Source organism: Diuraphis noxia, unplaced genomic scaffold (assembly GCF_037042655.1).
Source record: "Diuraphis noxia isolate RWA-SAM2 unplaced genomic scaffold, SU_Dnox_SAM2 contig0002, whole genome shotgun sequence".
NCBI classification, from domain to species: Eukaryota; Metazoa; Arthropoda; class Insecta; order Hemiptera; family Aphididae; genus Diuraphis; species Diuraphis noxia.
In genome coordinates this window covers 81048927-81067153 of record NW_028301712.1, presented here as the reverse complement: position 1 = coordinate 81067153, position 18227 = coordinate 81048927, and the positions used below count along the sequence as shown (strand labels likewise).

The 18227-nt window shown below is 27.5% G+C and overlaps 1 protein-coding gene across 1 annotated transcript in view; it reads left to right on the top strand.

Moving 5' to 3' along the window:
• LOC107165659 (netrin-1-like) overlaps positions 1-18227 on the top strand; it is a 75126-nt gene that overhangs the window by 31410 nt on the left and 25489 nt on the right. The window contains exon 2 of the mRNA XM_015514008.2: positions 11771-11959. Coding sequence (XP_015369494.1) covers positions 11771-11959 — 189 coding nt within the window. The remainder of the gene's footprint in view (positions 1-11770; positions 11960-18227) is intronic.

The following is an 18227-nucleotide window of genomic DNA, read 5'->3' as shown; positions in this document are numbered from 1 at the left end:
ATTACAAAATATCACGAATTCTTCTAGGAAATTGAATTTTCTGGTTCAAAAATACTGTAATTTTAATTACATAGATTCTAAAATACCACTTACTATTATGAAGGGTCGTTTTAATAATTAATCATACTTAACAGAATTGGGATTATTCATATATTTGAATGAATAATTGTGTTTTTACAATTGTAAACTAAAAAGTCTTAAAGATAAAGAAGAAAAAATTCAATATACAGGGTGATTCGTTTATCAAACAACACTCATTATTTATAAAAGTATTGACTTTTTTCAAAATATTGTTTTACATAGTTTCAAGTTGTTAAAAAACCAACGCTTTTATTAAAAAATTATATTTTTAAATATTTTTTATCCTTATCATTTTTTAAGTTTTTTACTTTTTTGAATGGCAACATAGTTTTTTATTTTCATATTCCAAAGCAGAATATTTTTCTAAAAATTTTGATACATAAAAATCGAATTTAGGACTAGTAGTTTATGAGTTATAAGTATTTAAAGTTTAGACAAGCGGAGTAGTGGACAAACATTTTGCGGGGTAACCCCGTACCACTCCACTCTGCCAATCTAAACTTTAAATACCTATAACTCATAAACTACTAGCGCTAAATTCAAAATTTTAACGTAATACTTAATTAAAAAAATAGCTTTATTAAATTATGAAATTTGAAGTATAGGTTACCATTTGAAAATCAAAAGTTGATGGTGGTGTATATAATAAATATAAGGGTGAAAAATATAAAAATAATAAACAATTCAAGAAGAGTGTAAATCTACAATTTTGAAAAAAAAAAAAATTGAAAAAAGTCAATACTTTTTTAAATAATGAGTGTTGTTTGATAAAAGAATCACCCTGTACATTTTTTGAAAAAGTTTTTTATCGCAATAATGCTTTAATATAAAGATCCTACATATAAAAATTTGAATAAAACAGTTTTATAGTAAGGTTTAAAGTTTCAAGTAAATTTAAATTTAAAAACTAGTATGTAAATTAAAATATATTGAAATTTCAAATAACTTGATAAGAACAATACATTCATATTATAACTATTTATTTTATTTTAACATTAAATCGAAATGAAAATGTATATGATATAATTTTTATAGTACCTAAAATTGTATTCATTATTTAAATATTCTGTAAACAAAAGTTACATTTCAGATATTGTTGTTGTACATAATAATGTCGATCTAAATTCTTTAATACATCATATTTAAATCGAATACAATATAAGAGGATAAAATATATGCAGGCTACAGTTTTATTTACACAATTTGACGTGGATCTCGTTTGTCCATGTATACACTTTGTGTGGTAACTTATTCTTTACAAAAGAGGGTCATTTACTCGTAGGCGCTCACATACTTGAAAATCGAATGTGCGGTATCCACATCTGTTTAAATCCTGATTTGGAGTGCGCGTCATACAACAATGAACACTCAACGATATCGGTCAAGTGCAAATGCAGGCTCGGGCATTATGCTAATGAGAATGAGAAGCACCTGTATGCTGTCGCTGATAATTTAGAGCATATACCGGAAAATAAAACATCAGACCCCGGGGAAGGTTAGTATTCAGTCGGTGATCGCACCCCGAGCGTTTATCAGACTTTTCAATTAACGACCTTTGACCATTTTGTCTGCCTCCGGATACACAGTTGAACCCCCTCAGGATGTCTCGTAATTGACACATCATTCCATGTTACTTTGTGAAATAAATCCCATCGCAAACTCACATTTTTTTTTTATTCGTTTGTATCAAACCATAGTGGTTTAACTTGTAATCATTGTCACTTTCAGTTTTAGTAGACAACTATACCTATAGGCTATATTAATACCGATATAATGTTAATTAACAGTATTAAAAACAAATATTGTAAGGTAAATTATATTTTTTTTCAATCTATCATTAAAATAAAAATCAGTATAGTAACATACAGATTATTAAAAAATATTCCGAAAGTTCTTGGCTATATAGATAGTGGTAATAAGTATTCCTAAAAAATGTAATTATAATTTAAATAATAGAGCGCCTTAAATAGTTTGATTATATAATACATTTTTAGCTGATAAATAAAAATGAAAATTTGTATTGATAATTTTAAATTGTGAACATTTATACTATGTACATTTAGCACCTATATTAAAAATATAAACAAAAGACGCTACAAAAAATACAGACAAAATGTTTGTAATAATTTTGAATTGTACTTGTTACTAATTTATTAGAAGTTAAAAACATGATTCGTTTTGTTTTCATACTTACTTATAAGTAGACTCAATAAGTTTGCGTTAACTTAGAAGGGGTGGCAAATAAACATTTCTTCGTTCTTATTTCTTATACACATACAAAAGGGAAAATATTTTTCCCGGCAACTAATTTCACCCTCGAATGGGCTCGGAAATCCATAAAAATCTTTTTACACGCGTCGATGTTTCCAACCACACACAGTAGTTCACCATGACCTCCACTATTCCTCCCCTTTTCTCATATATGACGAAAACAACTTTCCACACACACACACACACACACACACACACACACACACACACACACACACACACACACACACACACACACACACACATATATATATATATATATATATACACACATAGTGTATAATCTAATAATGTGGAGTTTACTTGGGGTTTGCCATTGCCTAGTAGATACTGAAATGAAAAACCGCCTGAGACAAATTAGCCACATAAATCAACAAACTGTAATAATTTATTAAACTTGAAGTAGGTACTTTAAAAATAGCAGTGTAAGATGTATTGTACAAAGCATCACTTATGAGTAAAAAACAAATTCATAATATTTAAAGGTAGTTTAATTATTCATAAATATATAATATAGATTCCTAGTTATTAATGAATTCATTTATATTATGAAAAGGCAATGTGCGTGTATGGTTGTGGATTATAAGAACTACCTACTCGACCAATTTTTATGATTATTTCAAACATTTTTTATAATGATACAAGGAAGGTTAAGGAGTGGTTTGAACCATGTCCGACACGTGGTGCTGAACAAACTATATTTTAAATATTTTTGTTGTTTATATGTAATATAAACTAGTATACTAATAACTAATATTCTAAATAACTGACATAATATTTTAAAATTATTAATTTTCACGATGGGAAGTACTCCTAAAGTTCGTGAAGTTTTATTACAATTCAACCCTACTGTAACACACTTAGCCATATGTCTTAAGTCAATTGCCCACCGACCTACCTCGATCGGACTTGTCCACAAATCAAGATTAAACTGAAACTATACCATGCCCATGAAGTAAGGTACCTACTTACTTTAAAATCAAAATTCACATAGTGCTGAATTTTAAAATTGTTCATTTTTCTTCGAGCTAAATACAGTTAGCATACCTATAACATGATTTTTTTCTTCTATTAGGCACACTCCATTAATAATCTGTTTTTACTTATACAGTCATAAGTATTTGAGATTAAGCCATTTAGGTACTAATTAGAATGTCTACAACCCTCAACTCTTTGAAAAGTAAACATTACGAGAATAAACTAATAGACTATAGTATAATATAAGTGATATGGCGATAGTCTTATTTATCTCGATGATTTATTATCTATATTGACTATATTATAAGTATGAGTATCTATTCTCTAATTCGTTTATTAATTAGTAATTTATAAAAAATATATATATAAGTACTCCTACAGACATACAGTAGCTTAACTTTTTTTTTAAATGTAATATTTTTATTTCGTATATTTTTTTTAAACAAAAACTATATAATTTTTCAATAATAAATCATTTTTATTTATTTCTAAAGTTCAGTTTTTTTTTTCAAAGTTCATATAATACAATAATGTAAACATATCTAAATTCTTATTTTTAACGTCAAAAATAAACAGATTCAAAGTTATTAGAATGTCATGGTAGCAGCAGGTGGTGATGTATGGAAGGTATTCTGAGACTTCTTAAATGTATTGTAAAAAAGTTTTATTTTCTATAAAAAAAAAAGTATTTTTAATATTCCCAAGAGCAAAAAATTTCAAGCTTGAGTTTTCTCGATTCTAAAATTGAACATTTTATATCTATGTTTTAACTGTTAAAAATTTAACAAACATATGAAACTATCAGGGGACTAATTTTTAACATATGGTATTTATAAGAACTTCTGCATTTAAAATATATTCTATAGCCTGTAACAATTATAACTCCTATAAAAATAATTGTATGCAATATTGAGTGTTGGTTTATTTATATATTTGTGTATATATACTTATCTTATGCAGTACAATTATGAGGATTATATATGAATTAGATATGATTTTATTCTAATACAATTTTTCCATTTTTAAAACGGTTTTGTCCGCTAGAAAACTTTTTAGTTTTCATATATTTGAGTAACATGGTAATTGTAATTTGTTATTCGGAGTAATCGACTTTAATTCTTCGTCAGTAGTATTCTATTGTCCACTAGCTGTCTGAAAGTTACGGAATTTTAATTGAAAAAATATATTAATATCCCCCGTTCATAAAGTGTCAAATGAAGTTTCTGGCAAATACCACGTTGACAAATAGCCCAATAACACTGTCTGTCTTGTTTTCGGAACCAAAAACGAAGGGAGGACGTTTTATCGAGGTTTCGGAGGGCCTCAAAAAGTAAAAACTATTTTTTTCTTTCTAGAGCATTTGTTGTTTTTCAGCCTCTGTCCTATAACTTTGTGTATAGGATGTTGTCATTAATCAAGATCACTGCAGATGTCATAATAGGTCTTAAAAAGAGATAGAGTGAAGATAGAATGAAATCGACAAAAAAGCCACATTCTCTGTTTCCTCAATGGAAGTTAGCCAAGCCGGTGTCTGGAAATAGATATATTAGGACTTTTTCTATATCCCAAGCGTCTTCTCCCAATGTTTTTAGCGACCGGGGTAGACAACAACAGGCAGTTTACTGCCAAATAATTAATAATGACCATCCTTTGTAATGTTTGCTAGGATAAGGTTTTCAAGATGATATATGTACTTACTTGTACATATGCATTGTACGTCAAAATCACATCTTGAATTATAGTAATATTTTAGCCGTGACCTATAAAATAAAAATAAAAACAAAGTTAATGATAAAACACTGTTTAAATTAATAACATATAGGTACAATCAATTTTATCGTAAATGTAGGAAGGACCAAATATTATTCCCAAAAGTAATATATTATACATTTTGATTTTTTTTTAACATATTTATTAAAATTTGATGGATTTTGAATTTAAATTTAAATTCATTTCAAATAAAAACTAGTTGCAATAATACATAGTGCTTATTTTCATAATTTACCAATATACTAGTAAAGTTTAAATTTCACTTAGGTCCATAAAAAATATAAAATGTTATTAATACAATACTATTACTATAGGTGTAATATTTTACTCTGTTTACAATTTGTAATATAAATTTAAAACTGTATTCTACCGAAGTTTAAGAATTCAATATATGAAATGTAAGATATTTTATATTTGTTCACAATGAATATATATATATATGTATTGCAAGTGTCTATAAAGTCTTGAGTATTCGTTGCAAAAGAACTAACATTCTCTGAAACAATAAACTTAAATTAGGTACCCGCTTTTTGTATACTGGTACTTTGAACTGTGTTTTACAATATCTTTACTCTTTAGTTAGTTTTGTTTATATATATAAAAACCTTTCGTTACTTTCAGTACTAAAATTAATAAAATATTGCTCCACTGGAGTTCTTTGAATATTACCTCCGGATGAAAAAGAACGTCTATTTCCTCTACCAAACTTTGCGCATATTGTTTTACAAAATTATAGTCAGAACTTTGCTAATACATCACACAATATTTAACATGAAAACTTTTACTTTTTTCATGTTGTTGAATAATTTTATTTTATTAAATAGCCTGGTTCAAGAAGTGCATGGTGGTTATTGCGTACTTAATTGCTATTACTGCATGTTGACCTTTTTCTTTTCGATACTAAAGTTTATCCCTGTTTTTTCAAATTGTACAAAAAAAGTTATAGTGACATGATAAAAATGCGATTCCACTTAATACATATTTTCTATATATATATATTATCTATATATATTTTCTATATTATATACCTACGTGTTCGAGACGACTTCTATTTCGCAATATTTTGATTTGTTCGATAATAATCTGTTTTTTTGCTCCTACGTATATTCATATGTTTTAAGTTCTTACCTATGTGAGTATCTATATTTGCTGTATTGTGCTAAAGAAGTCAGTTTCCGCTTCACACGTTTGTCACCACTCCATCCATCAGTCTATGTTACCTGTTCACGCGTATCGTTATGCAACCCACTCGATGTGAATTTCTTCTACGGCCGTTTTCAGTCATAGATATTCATATAATAGTATGTACAGTATAGTATTACTGCACTTTACTGTTCTACAATACTTGCATTCATCATAATAATAATAAAATATTGATTTCTACGGTTAAGTTTCATAACCAGTACCTAACGGCGGTTACAAACGTACATCCATAATTCATTTGTATACGTGGGTGTGTGTGCTGCAGACATACAGACCTACCTATGTATGCAGTAACAGAGAATATTATAACATATATATACATACTTTGGAAAGTACTTGATAAAAACGGATTCTTTCAATGATTATAAACTATTATTTCGACATTTGTCCCCGATATCGCACGTTTCTCGTGCCAGACTTTTAGTCTTAACTGTGCCTATAATTTTTTTATTTTTCAAACACTAGACCTATTATCAACAGTATACTTAAATTACCTTAATGGTAAAGTTTGACAGTTATTATAATAATAATAATATTGATTTAAAATAGTCTACACTTTAGATAGGTTTCTATTTATTTGTTACTTTATTGTTACTATTGTTACTAAGCTCTAAATTTAAAGTCGATAAACAAATGATTCAACGTTATTAGCTAAATTTTTATCATTTTCAAGAAGCCTTTTAACTATTTTAAATCCATTGATATTATATTTTTAGTAATATAAACAAGACTCTTCTTTCAACCAATGTCTTGTTTATTATTTTGACATATCTATATAGGCTTTGCCAAAAGTAATATTTTACGTCGTTTTTGAGACACCTAAAGATTACAAATTTAACTTTCTTAAAAAATACTGAATAAAAATCCAATAAATTACAACATTTATATGTCACGGAGATTTTGAAATACGAGTATATATTTATTATTTCCATTTTTTTTTTTTTTTTTTAGATTAAATTCCTCAAAATAAATTACTGCTAATATATATTATTAAATATACCTAACATCTTAGTGTCATTTTGATAACACTCGAAAACTCGCCTTTATTAAAATTTATTTTCAGATTGATAACTTAATTTTAGTTATAAAACAAAATGTTAATATTATTATATTATATAAACTGCATACATAGGTACAATTAGATAATATTATTGATATATTATATTATAGCATATATTTTTTTGTCTAGTGTATAAGTTTAATATGTTAATATATGACTGTCGGTAATTAATAATAATTGCAACATTAACCGTAATAATGATGTTATAATATATATTGTTGATGTTTTTTTCTACTGAAAAAATATCTTGAAATCAATATTTTATCAATTAGGAAATACTTAATGCATCATAATTTGCAAATCTTAATTTATGTATTTATTCATCATTTTAAATTTTGCGTTTATTTAAATATTTATACATTTAATTTTATGAATTTTTTTCTTCAATGAACACAATGAATGTTAAATTTGTTTAATTATCTTACAGTTAAAGTTTTAGATAGAAGATAAGTTCATTGTTCAAATTAATTGTACCTATAGAAACATTTTATTTAAGAATAATACTATAAATTTAGTGTAAAATTGTTTTATGGTTTTAATAATAATTCTACTAAAAATAAACATTTATCATAATATTTTATAAATATACCTACTATGTATAATATTAATGCCGTGTATTATAGTTTCAAAATTAATCGAAATGAAATAACTTGCAGATTTTACAATAAAAAAAATAAATATTTCAAAAAAGTATGACCCCAATCCAATTTCTTAAAACATTTGATTTAAAATTATTTTCGGTATCGTAAATATTAATATTTCAAAACCTTCCTTCTTCTCTATATGTAGTTACTAAAAAATGTGCATGAAAAAATGAATTTAAAGTTTGTATTTGAAAAAACAAAATCTAATAACCACCCATGTGGTGAATTGCTTAAATGGTGATTTCCTTTTTTATTATAGCCGCGGGTTGTAAAATTATCTGACAAAAATCACTAACATATTATAATTCTACACCAGCAAACTTTCTTGCTATATTATATACATGCACGGTGTCACGTAGATTTTTCTTTATTTATGCACATTTGAAATTTATCATCAGTCTTTCGACTCATCTATTAGTTATTACTATCGTTATATCCGATCGCATTGGCTTGTCTGTCACTAAGGAATTCAATAACATGGAAGATTTAATATTGATCAATTAGCCTAAGACGTTATTGACGTCTGTATGGTCTAGAAGAAAATAATGTTGGTGATGCAGACCCGCAAAGATTTCGCTTCCGATCACTTGTTATTGTAACTGTAGGTCACTGATTCGTTTCATCTGGCTACTCCTATAAAAATATAATATTATGTATATATGTACCTACCTACATTTATACGCGTGCGCGCACACTCTTTTTCATTACCTATACAATAATGTATAATGTGGTATGATAATAATTCCAGAGGCTTTTTAGATCCGATCTGAAATTCTTCCTCTGTATTTCGATTTAATTAGTTAATTGACCATGATTTTGTGGTATTTTAATCCGTCTCGTGAGTTTAATAGTGGCCATACGTTTATTATACCTGTAGGCCATACGTGTCGTAACTGTCCAGTCAGCCGCCGCCGTCGTCAGCCCATGATTTACACATATTATTGTAAGGTTCCGGATTACCGGCGATGCACACACGTCAGACAGCACGGCATTTTGAGTAGGTGATAATACATAATTACTGATTTTGCATTTTTAATTTTCATTATACACATTTTACAATCCAGTCATTATTTCGATGAACGATTATTAGTGTAATAGGTACTCACGGACACTTAATGTGCGAGTGTTAACGGATGTCGGGTTCGTTCACAAAGTAGGTAGGTAGGTATAGGTAGGTATCTTCGTTTTTTTTTCTTTTTAAGTGTATATATCGTGCTTAGTATTGACATGTAAAATCGATACGAGTTTCATTAATTATATGTGTGCATTACAATAAATTTACATGTATCGGATCATGTTTGTTTAAGCTTAATCTTTTCGTTCTGATTTGTTTGATATTTTCTCGAGTGGGGTATTGATGATGATAATAATATTTAAAGCATAAAGATAAAATATACGTTTATAATGTACATAATACGCTTAATACTACGTGTTTACGTATCCAACTATATTGCAGCCGACCACAGTTTAGTATAGCGGCTGTTCTATGATCTATTATACGATTCATAATCACTTTGGTAAAATAAAGAAAATAACATTTCAATATATTCTTTGACGGCTGGTGTCAATATTCGTTAGGTAAATATTTGTAGAGTTGTTCATATTTTATTTGTAAGTTATACCTGACTAATAAGTAATATGTGTAATAATAATATTATAAGTGGTCAATCCAATCCAATGAACACCGAACATATTTTAATGGTTATTTTATTACATATTATAAACGATTATTATTTTATTAGTAGTTTCTCAATCGTGAATAAAATCATAATATTTTTTAAGATGATATAATTTTTAATGTTATAACTCTTTTCGTATTAGTCGGTAATTATTGTAGTATATTCCTATTTAATCTTTGTATGAATATGGTGGTATATTGTGAATTACCGGAACTCTTTAAACCTTAACCCTCACAGTTTCATTCACTATAACCGACCCTAAATATCATATCTATATATAGAAAGTATATATATATATAGAAAGTATATTAATATGTGACAAACTCTGAACTTTTTTTCATCATCTTTCATCTGTCGTCATTCTTCATAAATGTTTCATTTCTTTGAGTACTATCCGAATGTTTAAATTTTATTATACATCCGTTTGTTACATCAATATTAAAAAATATTTATGGTCAGTAATAAACAAATTGTCTCATAAAAATGATACGTTACCTACAGAAAATGATGCTATATAATTTATTTTTGATATTACAAGTTTTATAAATAGCCAAAAATAAAATATAAAGCTAAAATAAAAAATAACTATCTTATTCCCTACATGGGTTAGGTAAGGATTAAGAATATTCTATATGTAAATAAGTTGTCATGCGTCGACAGTTAAAAATTACAAAATTCATGAATGTTAATTTGGGTTTGTTTTTATTTTAATGTATAATATTTTAGGTTAACATCGTTTTTCGTGCAGTAATATAAAATTTAATTAACTTAGTTCATTTTTAGGGAATTTAACAATATACACTTCTTACTTTTTAATATGATTTTAATAATTATGAATTGTAATAAAATATTTAATAAATATGGTAAAGAATATCTAGAGAAACATATTTTAAAATACCTAATAAGTAACGGTACAGTTAAAAAAAATTAAAAATGTTTTTAGTTACATTTAAATAGAAAAAAAATGTTTTATACTTTTGTTACTTTAATTTGAAATAGTTACTCAATAGTTAATACTAAAACATTTAATTATAACAAATATAACTAACCTCGAATAGACTGGTGACTACAAACAATGTATTGTTTTTCTGCAAGCCTATATGGATCAAAGATGAACATTTTTTTTTTATGCGCGAGCGATAATTTAAGTTCTACGTAAAAGTAGAAACTCAACAAAAATTGTTGGAAGTTTCCTTATAATGGTTATACCACTATAAGGATACCAGGAGGTGTAACAAACCATAAACGTGAGTTGAAAATTAACGAGCAAACGAAGGTGAATTTGTCAAGAAGTCGGAACTTTATAGAATGGGAATTCAAAATTATTACTATAACCATAAAAGCAACTTCATACAATTAAAACAATTGGCCTTTTAAGGATAAAGATTATTAAGCCTCGAGTTTATAATATATAACTAACATAAATCAGTTTTTAAATAAAAATAATTTTAATTGTATTACTTCCAAATGATTTAAATATAGGCACCTACCTACCAACTATTTATATATCATATCGACATTCTGCTATATACACCAAAATAAAATATAATACATTTATAAGTAATAAATATAAACCTACAATAGTAAGTAAAAATATTAAGTACGATACTATTGCATTTAAAGACTTGTTTAAAAGTAATGTTATGATATTAATGTATGTTATACAAATATAGATATTATAATTATTAATTACATATAAAGCAATTAATGTTCGTGTTATAAGCATATCGGAGTGATTATAATGATTTGTACATTTTCAGAGAGAAAAAAAAATACTATCAAGTAATACGTATAAATTGTTATTAAATTTAAAATATTTTTGGATTTTTGTTCTTATTTTTAGAATCATTGAGATTCGTTTTTTTAAAATTATTTTTATCAAGTTAAAAATATCCAGAATAGTATATAAACTCATAGAAACAAACATACGTATATACGTATATACCTACCTCGCATATGCATATAGTGTAGGTATATACATGGTTACACTATGCATTCATAATGATGATGGTACCTCTACAACTGAATAATGTAAAATGGATTATAATAATAATTATAATAATAATATTTTGTTATGATTTCAGCTTGTAACTGCAACGAACATGCAAAACGATGTCGGTTCGACATGGAGCTGTACAAACTGTCTGGTCGGGTGAGTGGTGGCGTGTGCCTTAAGTGTAGACACTTCACGGCTGGCAGATACTGTCATTACTGCAAGGAGGGATACTACAGAGATCCTACTAAGCCCATAACACACCGAAAAGCTTGTAAAGGTTGGTAATTATTTTTCTCGATTTTAAATATAAAAAAAAAAAAAACAGTGATAACATCAGTAACTATATAGGTCGCAATAATAGTATAGTGAACAAAAAAATGAAATCATGATTCATATTATAAGTAAAAGAGCAATTCATTTGACAGCTTTCGTATAATTTTAGTACTTTCTTCACGTTCATATCTTTAAAATTGTTTTATTTGATTAGTAAACGCCTTGAAAATACTTTAAAACGCGTATTTTATAAGTGCCTTATTACTGCCATGAAAAATATATATATATCTAATATTACCTATATATTAGACTTAATAGATTTATCATAATAATTCTCCCTTTTTTTTGATAATTCGATAAAAACTTGTATTCTAAATTTCTTTAGAAACGTAGGTACTACTTATGATATTTTTTAATTTAACACCATGTTTTTTGTTGTGTTCCTTTTATTTATTATATTTTTAAAGATTATACAATTTACATAGATATACGAGTATCAACGTGATATTTCGTTATAGAGAACTGTTGGTTGTGTTCGTATGTGAAGTGTGCTATTTCGGGTCAGCAGAATGGTTTATTTATGCAGTCATCCCTTTGTGATGAAAAAAATGTAATATAATATTAATAATAAAGAAAAGAAAATTGAAAAATCGTGAGGATTTAAAGATACCGGGCATATAATATGCTGATGGTATGGTGAGATCCTCGCTTATGATTCACGAACACGAGTGAAGCGCTATCAATAAACCAGCTATATGTTGTTCGGATAAAAAAAAAGAACCGGGGGGTCAAATTATTGCCCAAACGTGACTTATGGTATGAGATTAACAGGCTAACATCTAATGATGATAGGGGATCAAAGAAATCGAATGACACGAGAAAACAGGCAATAAACGAGACAATTAAAATGGTGTTTTGCATACGAATTAAAACGTATTACGAAGTATTAAATCAAATCGATATATTATTCATATCAGGCACGTAATATTATTTTCATTTTTTGAAAGCGAAATAAGAATATAAATTTATTCTTCTCTAGTATATAATTTATTATTATTAAAATCTACATAAAAACAAGTGTCAAATCAAATTTGATAGTCTATGAATTATGAGACTATGGCACACGTATTCGGTACTTACATATTTGTTGGAAAAAAATGTTGTTTTACTAATTTAAATGTTACTCGTCATATCGTTGATACAAATTAGTGCTATATATACTTTTTGTGATTCAATTATTCAAAGCACCCTGGCCCTATAGACTGTATTCATAAACTAGTATTTATACCTATATCTATATAAGTAGGTACCTAATATAAATAAATTATAAGAAATAATTATATTTATTTAAATGTAATTAAACATTAAACATTTTAATAGGTGGTCTTGAAACGTGTTTTGATCATTTTAATTTAAATACATAGCGAAGAAAGATAACTTTCCTGATCACTATGTACTAATAAAACGATAAATATAAGTGTAGACATTGTAATTAGCATATAAATCTACAGACGTAAATTTATTATTATATTATATTTTATTCACCTTTTGAAATATTTTTGCAATTGAGAATGTAGAATTATTTAAACACAAAACTTTTTATCCTATTTTTTGGGAGATTTTATATATTATTATAATTTTTTATTTATTTAAGGCTTCGAATACAAAGGTTTATTAGCCTACTTTATATATTTTTGTTATTGCATTTTACGAATATGTCTATATTCGACAAAGTTATAGAAATTATTCTAACATTTATGGCTTTTTAATAGATGATATCTTGCAAATTGTGTTTTGTTTATTGATTAATCTTCTTGTGTTAGAACTCGATATCAAGAAAAACGAATATTCAAACATAGAATTTATGGTATACGTATACGAGTATGTACTTCAGTTATGTTTAACATAAACAATTTTATGACTTAAATATATCGGTATGCTTTGTTATACATAACAACTAAGTTTAAACATTGAAGGCTTAATGGTAGAAGACTTCTTAAAGTTTGATTATTAATAATGTATTCACACAACCCCTTAACCTTTGCCATTTTGAGCCTCTGAGGTGAGTCCTTCCGTAATTATACACGGATTATTTGATTAAAATTTAAATGAAGACCTACGAGATAATAATTAATTTTGGCTTTTGATATATTCCCCAGTTAATCAAATTCAGTAAAAGGTTACATTATACCTCACAATCTTATAGCAGCTGCTAAACTGCAAATCTTCAACTTTATTACATTACATTATTTGGATGTTTATAATTATTTACATTATGAGTTATATCGTACATCTATATTTTTTATTTACACCATATTAATGATGGTTTCGAGAATATTATTTTCATACCTCATATTTATCTTTCCTATTACTTCATAGTATTTAGTATTATTACTATTATTTATGCGATCATTTATGTGATACGTTTTAAATCAGCTAACTAAAATACATAATTAATATTTTGTGTGGTCAAGTCTATATTTATCAAATATTAAGATTTTTAAGATTATAATAAACACATTTTATATATTTTATAAAATATACCTAACACGAACCTATCTAAATATTTAAAAACTCGTTTTATCTTCAAACGGATAAACACGTTTTAAATCTTATGCAAACTCATATACCCATATATGTTTTATACATTCATAAATCTTAAGACTTATTAACAAGATTATACATTTTATTATTTTAAACTATTTTCTATATAGTACGCCATAACGATATAATATAATACGCAGTACCTAAATAAAATATTAAATTAAAAATCCTTTATTTTTTAATTGTCTAAAATATAATTATAATAAATTATTACAGAAGTAGAAAATTCAGGCTAGATTCAAAAATAAATAATATGTTTTTCCTTAACATTTTAAAATCAATGGATAAAATATGTAGTACGACTAGATTCTGCTCCTTGGATAATCGTTATCCTTTTCGACTAAACATTTACTTTTCATGCAAACACGGAAATACGGTTTTACTTCGGAAGTTAAGACAAAACGGATATTGCGTAGCATAAAACAAACGAATTGTCAATCGCCGTGTCTTTTTTAGCAAAAAACAAACTTATTTCTGGGGCCTCTAGAGAATTCGTTCAAAGTTCGTAAAATCCGTTCGGTGCATACGATCGCATGGTTTTTAGAATCTGAAGCGATTTATTTCAACCGGATACATCTGACTGGGCCGGGAACGAGACCAAACTGAACGATATTTACTATAGCCTGGGGCAAAGGTTAGACAAATTGATCCGTTTCCAGTAAAAACGGATTACACCTCTACACTCTCGCCGCTCCTACCCATGCACTCCGTGTACCCTGAATGGACGGGCTTCTTTATCTTGGGGGGCTTGGCCATTGGACGAGTCAAAGTTGTCTACCTCCCGTCCTAATTCAACACACAGGGTGCGTGTGATGTATACAATCGTTATAATATTGATGTGAGGAGGGCTAGCGACTCTGATGGATGTGTGTAAAAAAGGACCCTGTGACTAATGGACTTCTGCGTGGAAACAGCCATAATGCCAGGTGCTTAAAAATGGAAAGGGATATTTTTCTCGCTGCCCTCTCACTTGTTTTTTTTTCGAGTGGTTCTCTTGTCTGCGAGTCCTGGTAAGTCCGTGTTATATAAATAATTTAAGTGTGCCAAAGTCTTAAGTATCCATAGATTTTTTTAAAAATAAATGTAGATTATAATGGAGGTCGAGTTTCAAGGCTGTAAATAACAATTTAATACTTTATAATAATGTTATAAATTAAAACAGCAGATTTGGACATGTATTTTGTATTACTGTAGTACTGTAATTTAGTTCAACGAATATTGTGATTTAAATGATTGGAAAAAACGCTCCGTTGGCCAATAATGGTATGCCCATCACAAATATTTTAAACACTTTTTAAATTAATTTATTAATTTATTAAGTAAGAACGCTACTGATATTAATAACTACCAACAATAAACTTTTAGGTAGGAGGTACCTATGTACCTATGTAAATGATTATCTTAGAGTTTCGCTTGTGTTTTCTTTGGAAACTTGAATTATAGTTTTAGGTACTCTTTATGTTTGTTTTGTTTAGTTTGACGTTTTGAATGTAATATCCATAACTATCTTCAAAGTTATGTTTAGACTGGCGTCGATGAAGTACATTAATAATTAAATTAAAAAGTTATTATATATTCAGCTTTTTATAATTACATAAAATTTTTAAAAATATCTATTAAATATTTGTGTTTGATACATGTATATATAAATTAATTTGCACTCTCAAAAATATTATAAATCCCTTATAAAATCATATATTATTAATTAACAACAATAATTCAATACAAGTAAGTATTACGATTTACAAATATTCTATTACAGAAGTAGATATTATACTCTCTGCTGATCTATTTACCCGTATCATGTCTAAATGCTAATAAACATAATAATATTAGTATATTATACAAAAACATATTACAACAATACTTTTATAACAGAAATTTCATATTCTTAAAACGTACTTGAGTCAAACGATTTTTGAATAAAAAGTATGCGTATGCGTTGTTATTCAAAACGAGTGTATTCTAATATGCAGAATATTTTTTTTCCAATGCGACAATGCACGCGCATATGTGTGTGTATGATATATACCTAACCTATATGGCATAAAACATTGTTTTAATCGCGTTATGATTATAATATGATATACACACTTTGCTATTGTTGTACAAACGATCTGCCAGCAGTTACTTGATTTTAAATATTATACTTCTTATTATTACAAACGTTGACTACGCTATAGTGGCCCAGGGCACGTTGCGTCGACGTTATTGTACCATAATATAATGTAAGAAATTCTCTTTTATTATTTTAAAAAATTTTCTTCCGGTAGACAGTAAGCACGCTCTCGGTGCAAACATTATAATATGGTAATCCTGCAAATTGTATCCTCCGGTCGAATAATTTGTGATTGACGGTTGAAAAAATATTGGTAGATGTATATAATTTAAGGTTTGATATAACACAAAAACAATGATCAACTCTGTTCTAACAGACATTATTATTCAACGCGTTGGAAATCGTTCTATGTAATAAATGCGTACATCAATATCGAGTTTACCCTGTACCATGCGGTCAAGTCTGTATTTTTATTTTTATTTTATATTTTGTACCTCAGTGTGGGAAACACAAAGGCACCGCCACCGCTGGTTTGCTAGTATAATTTACCTAACATAATATTATATTATATTGTAATATTATGTATACAATTATATGTTTAACGAGTATGTATACCAAAACTGATAACACCTACGATTTAGCCTGCGGAAACAGTAGTTAGGTATATATAGCATACGATATTCCCTCTTGTATTCGCAGCTGTTGACCAAAACCCGTTTTATCTGGAGCAATAATAATTATAGTCACTACGTTAACATCGTCATTAGCAATAAACCACTGGTCATTATTATTTTTCTTTGCTTTCCATATACGTATGTGACATAGGTTTTTCGAAAAACTCGATCCATACCCATATATACATGTTGTGTAAGTGCATATGTGTATGTACACGTTCTATTGTTGAGGGCTTGACTAATTAAACATATCGGACAAAAGATAGGCGCGCACAAGTGGATACCATAACGTAAATATTATCCGAAAGGCTATTTGACCGTAAAAAGAGGGAAAATAAAGCGGATATTAAAAAAAGAAGGTATTTTTCTCTATCCCAAAACAAGAGAATCGTCGTCATTGTTAATGTAAACCTGGGTTTCACTGCTAACAAAAAATATTACCCACATGAAAACCATAACTCAACATTTATGATAAAATTTACTCTTATCAGATTATTATGTTTGAACAATTATGTAAAACCATAGAACAGTAGTTTGCTTGCAAAAAAAAAATTAAGCTTTGTTTTATTTTATATTTTTGCATATAGGAGTATCCCCTTCTTGGAGGCTTCTCCTCAAGTGAATTCTAAATTCTTCCTAACATAAACATATACATACATATGTTGTCAAAAATTAATATTGTAAATAATTTAGGTATATTCACAGATTTAATTTTTGCCAAAATAAAAACAACATTTTTTCAAACACATAAAAATAGAAAACTATTGGGAATTGTTGCATTACGCTCTATTCGTATATATATAAAGTGTTTGGTATACATTTCACATACGTATAAAATAATAGTACAAATTATACCGTACCTATATCGGCTATATCATGTCCAAAATTACTAAACTATCTATTCTATATCTCACATTATGTCCATTACATACGAG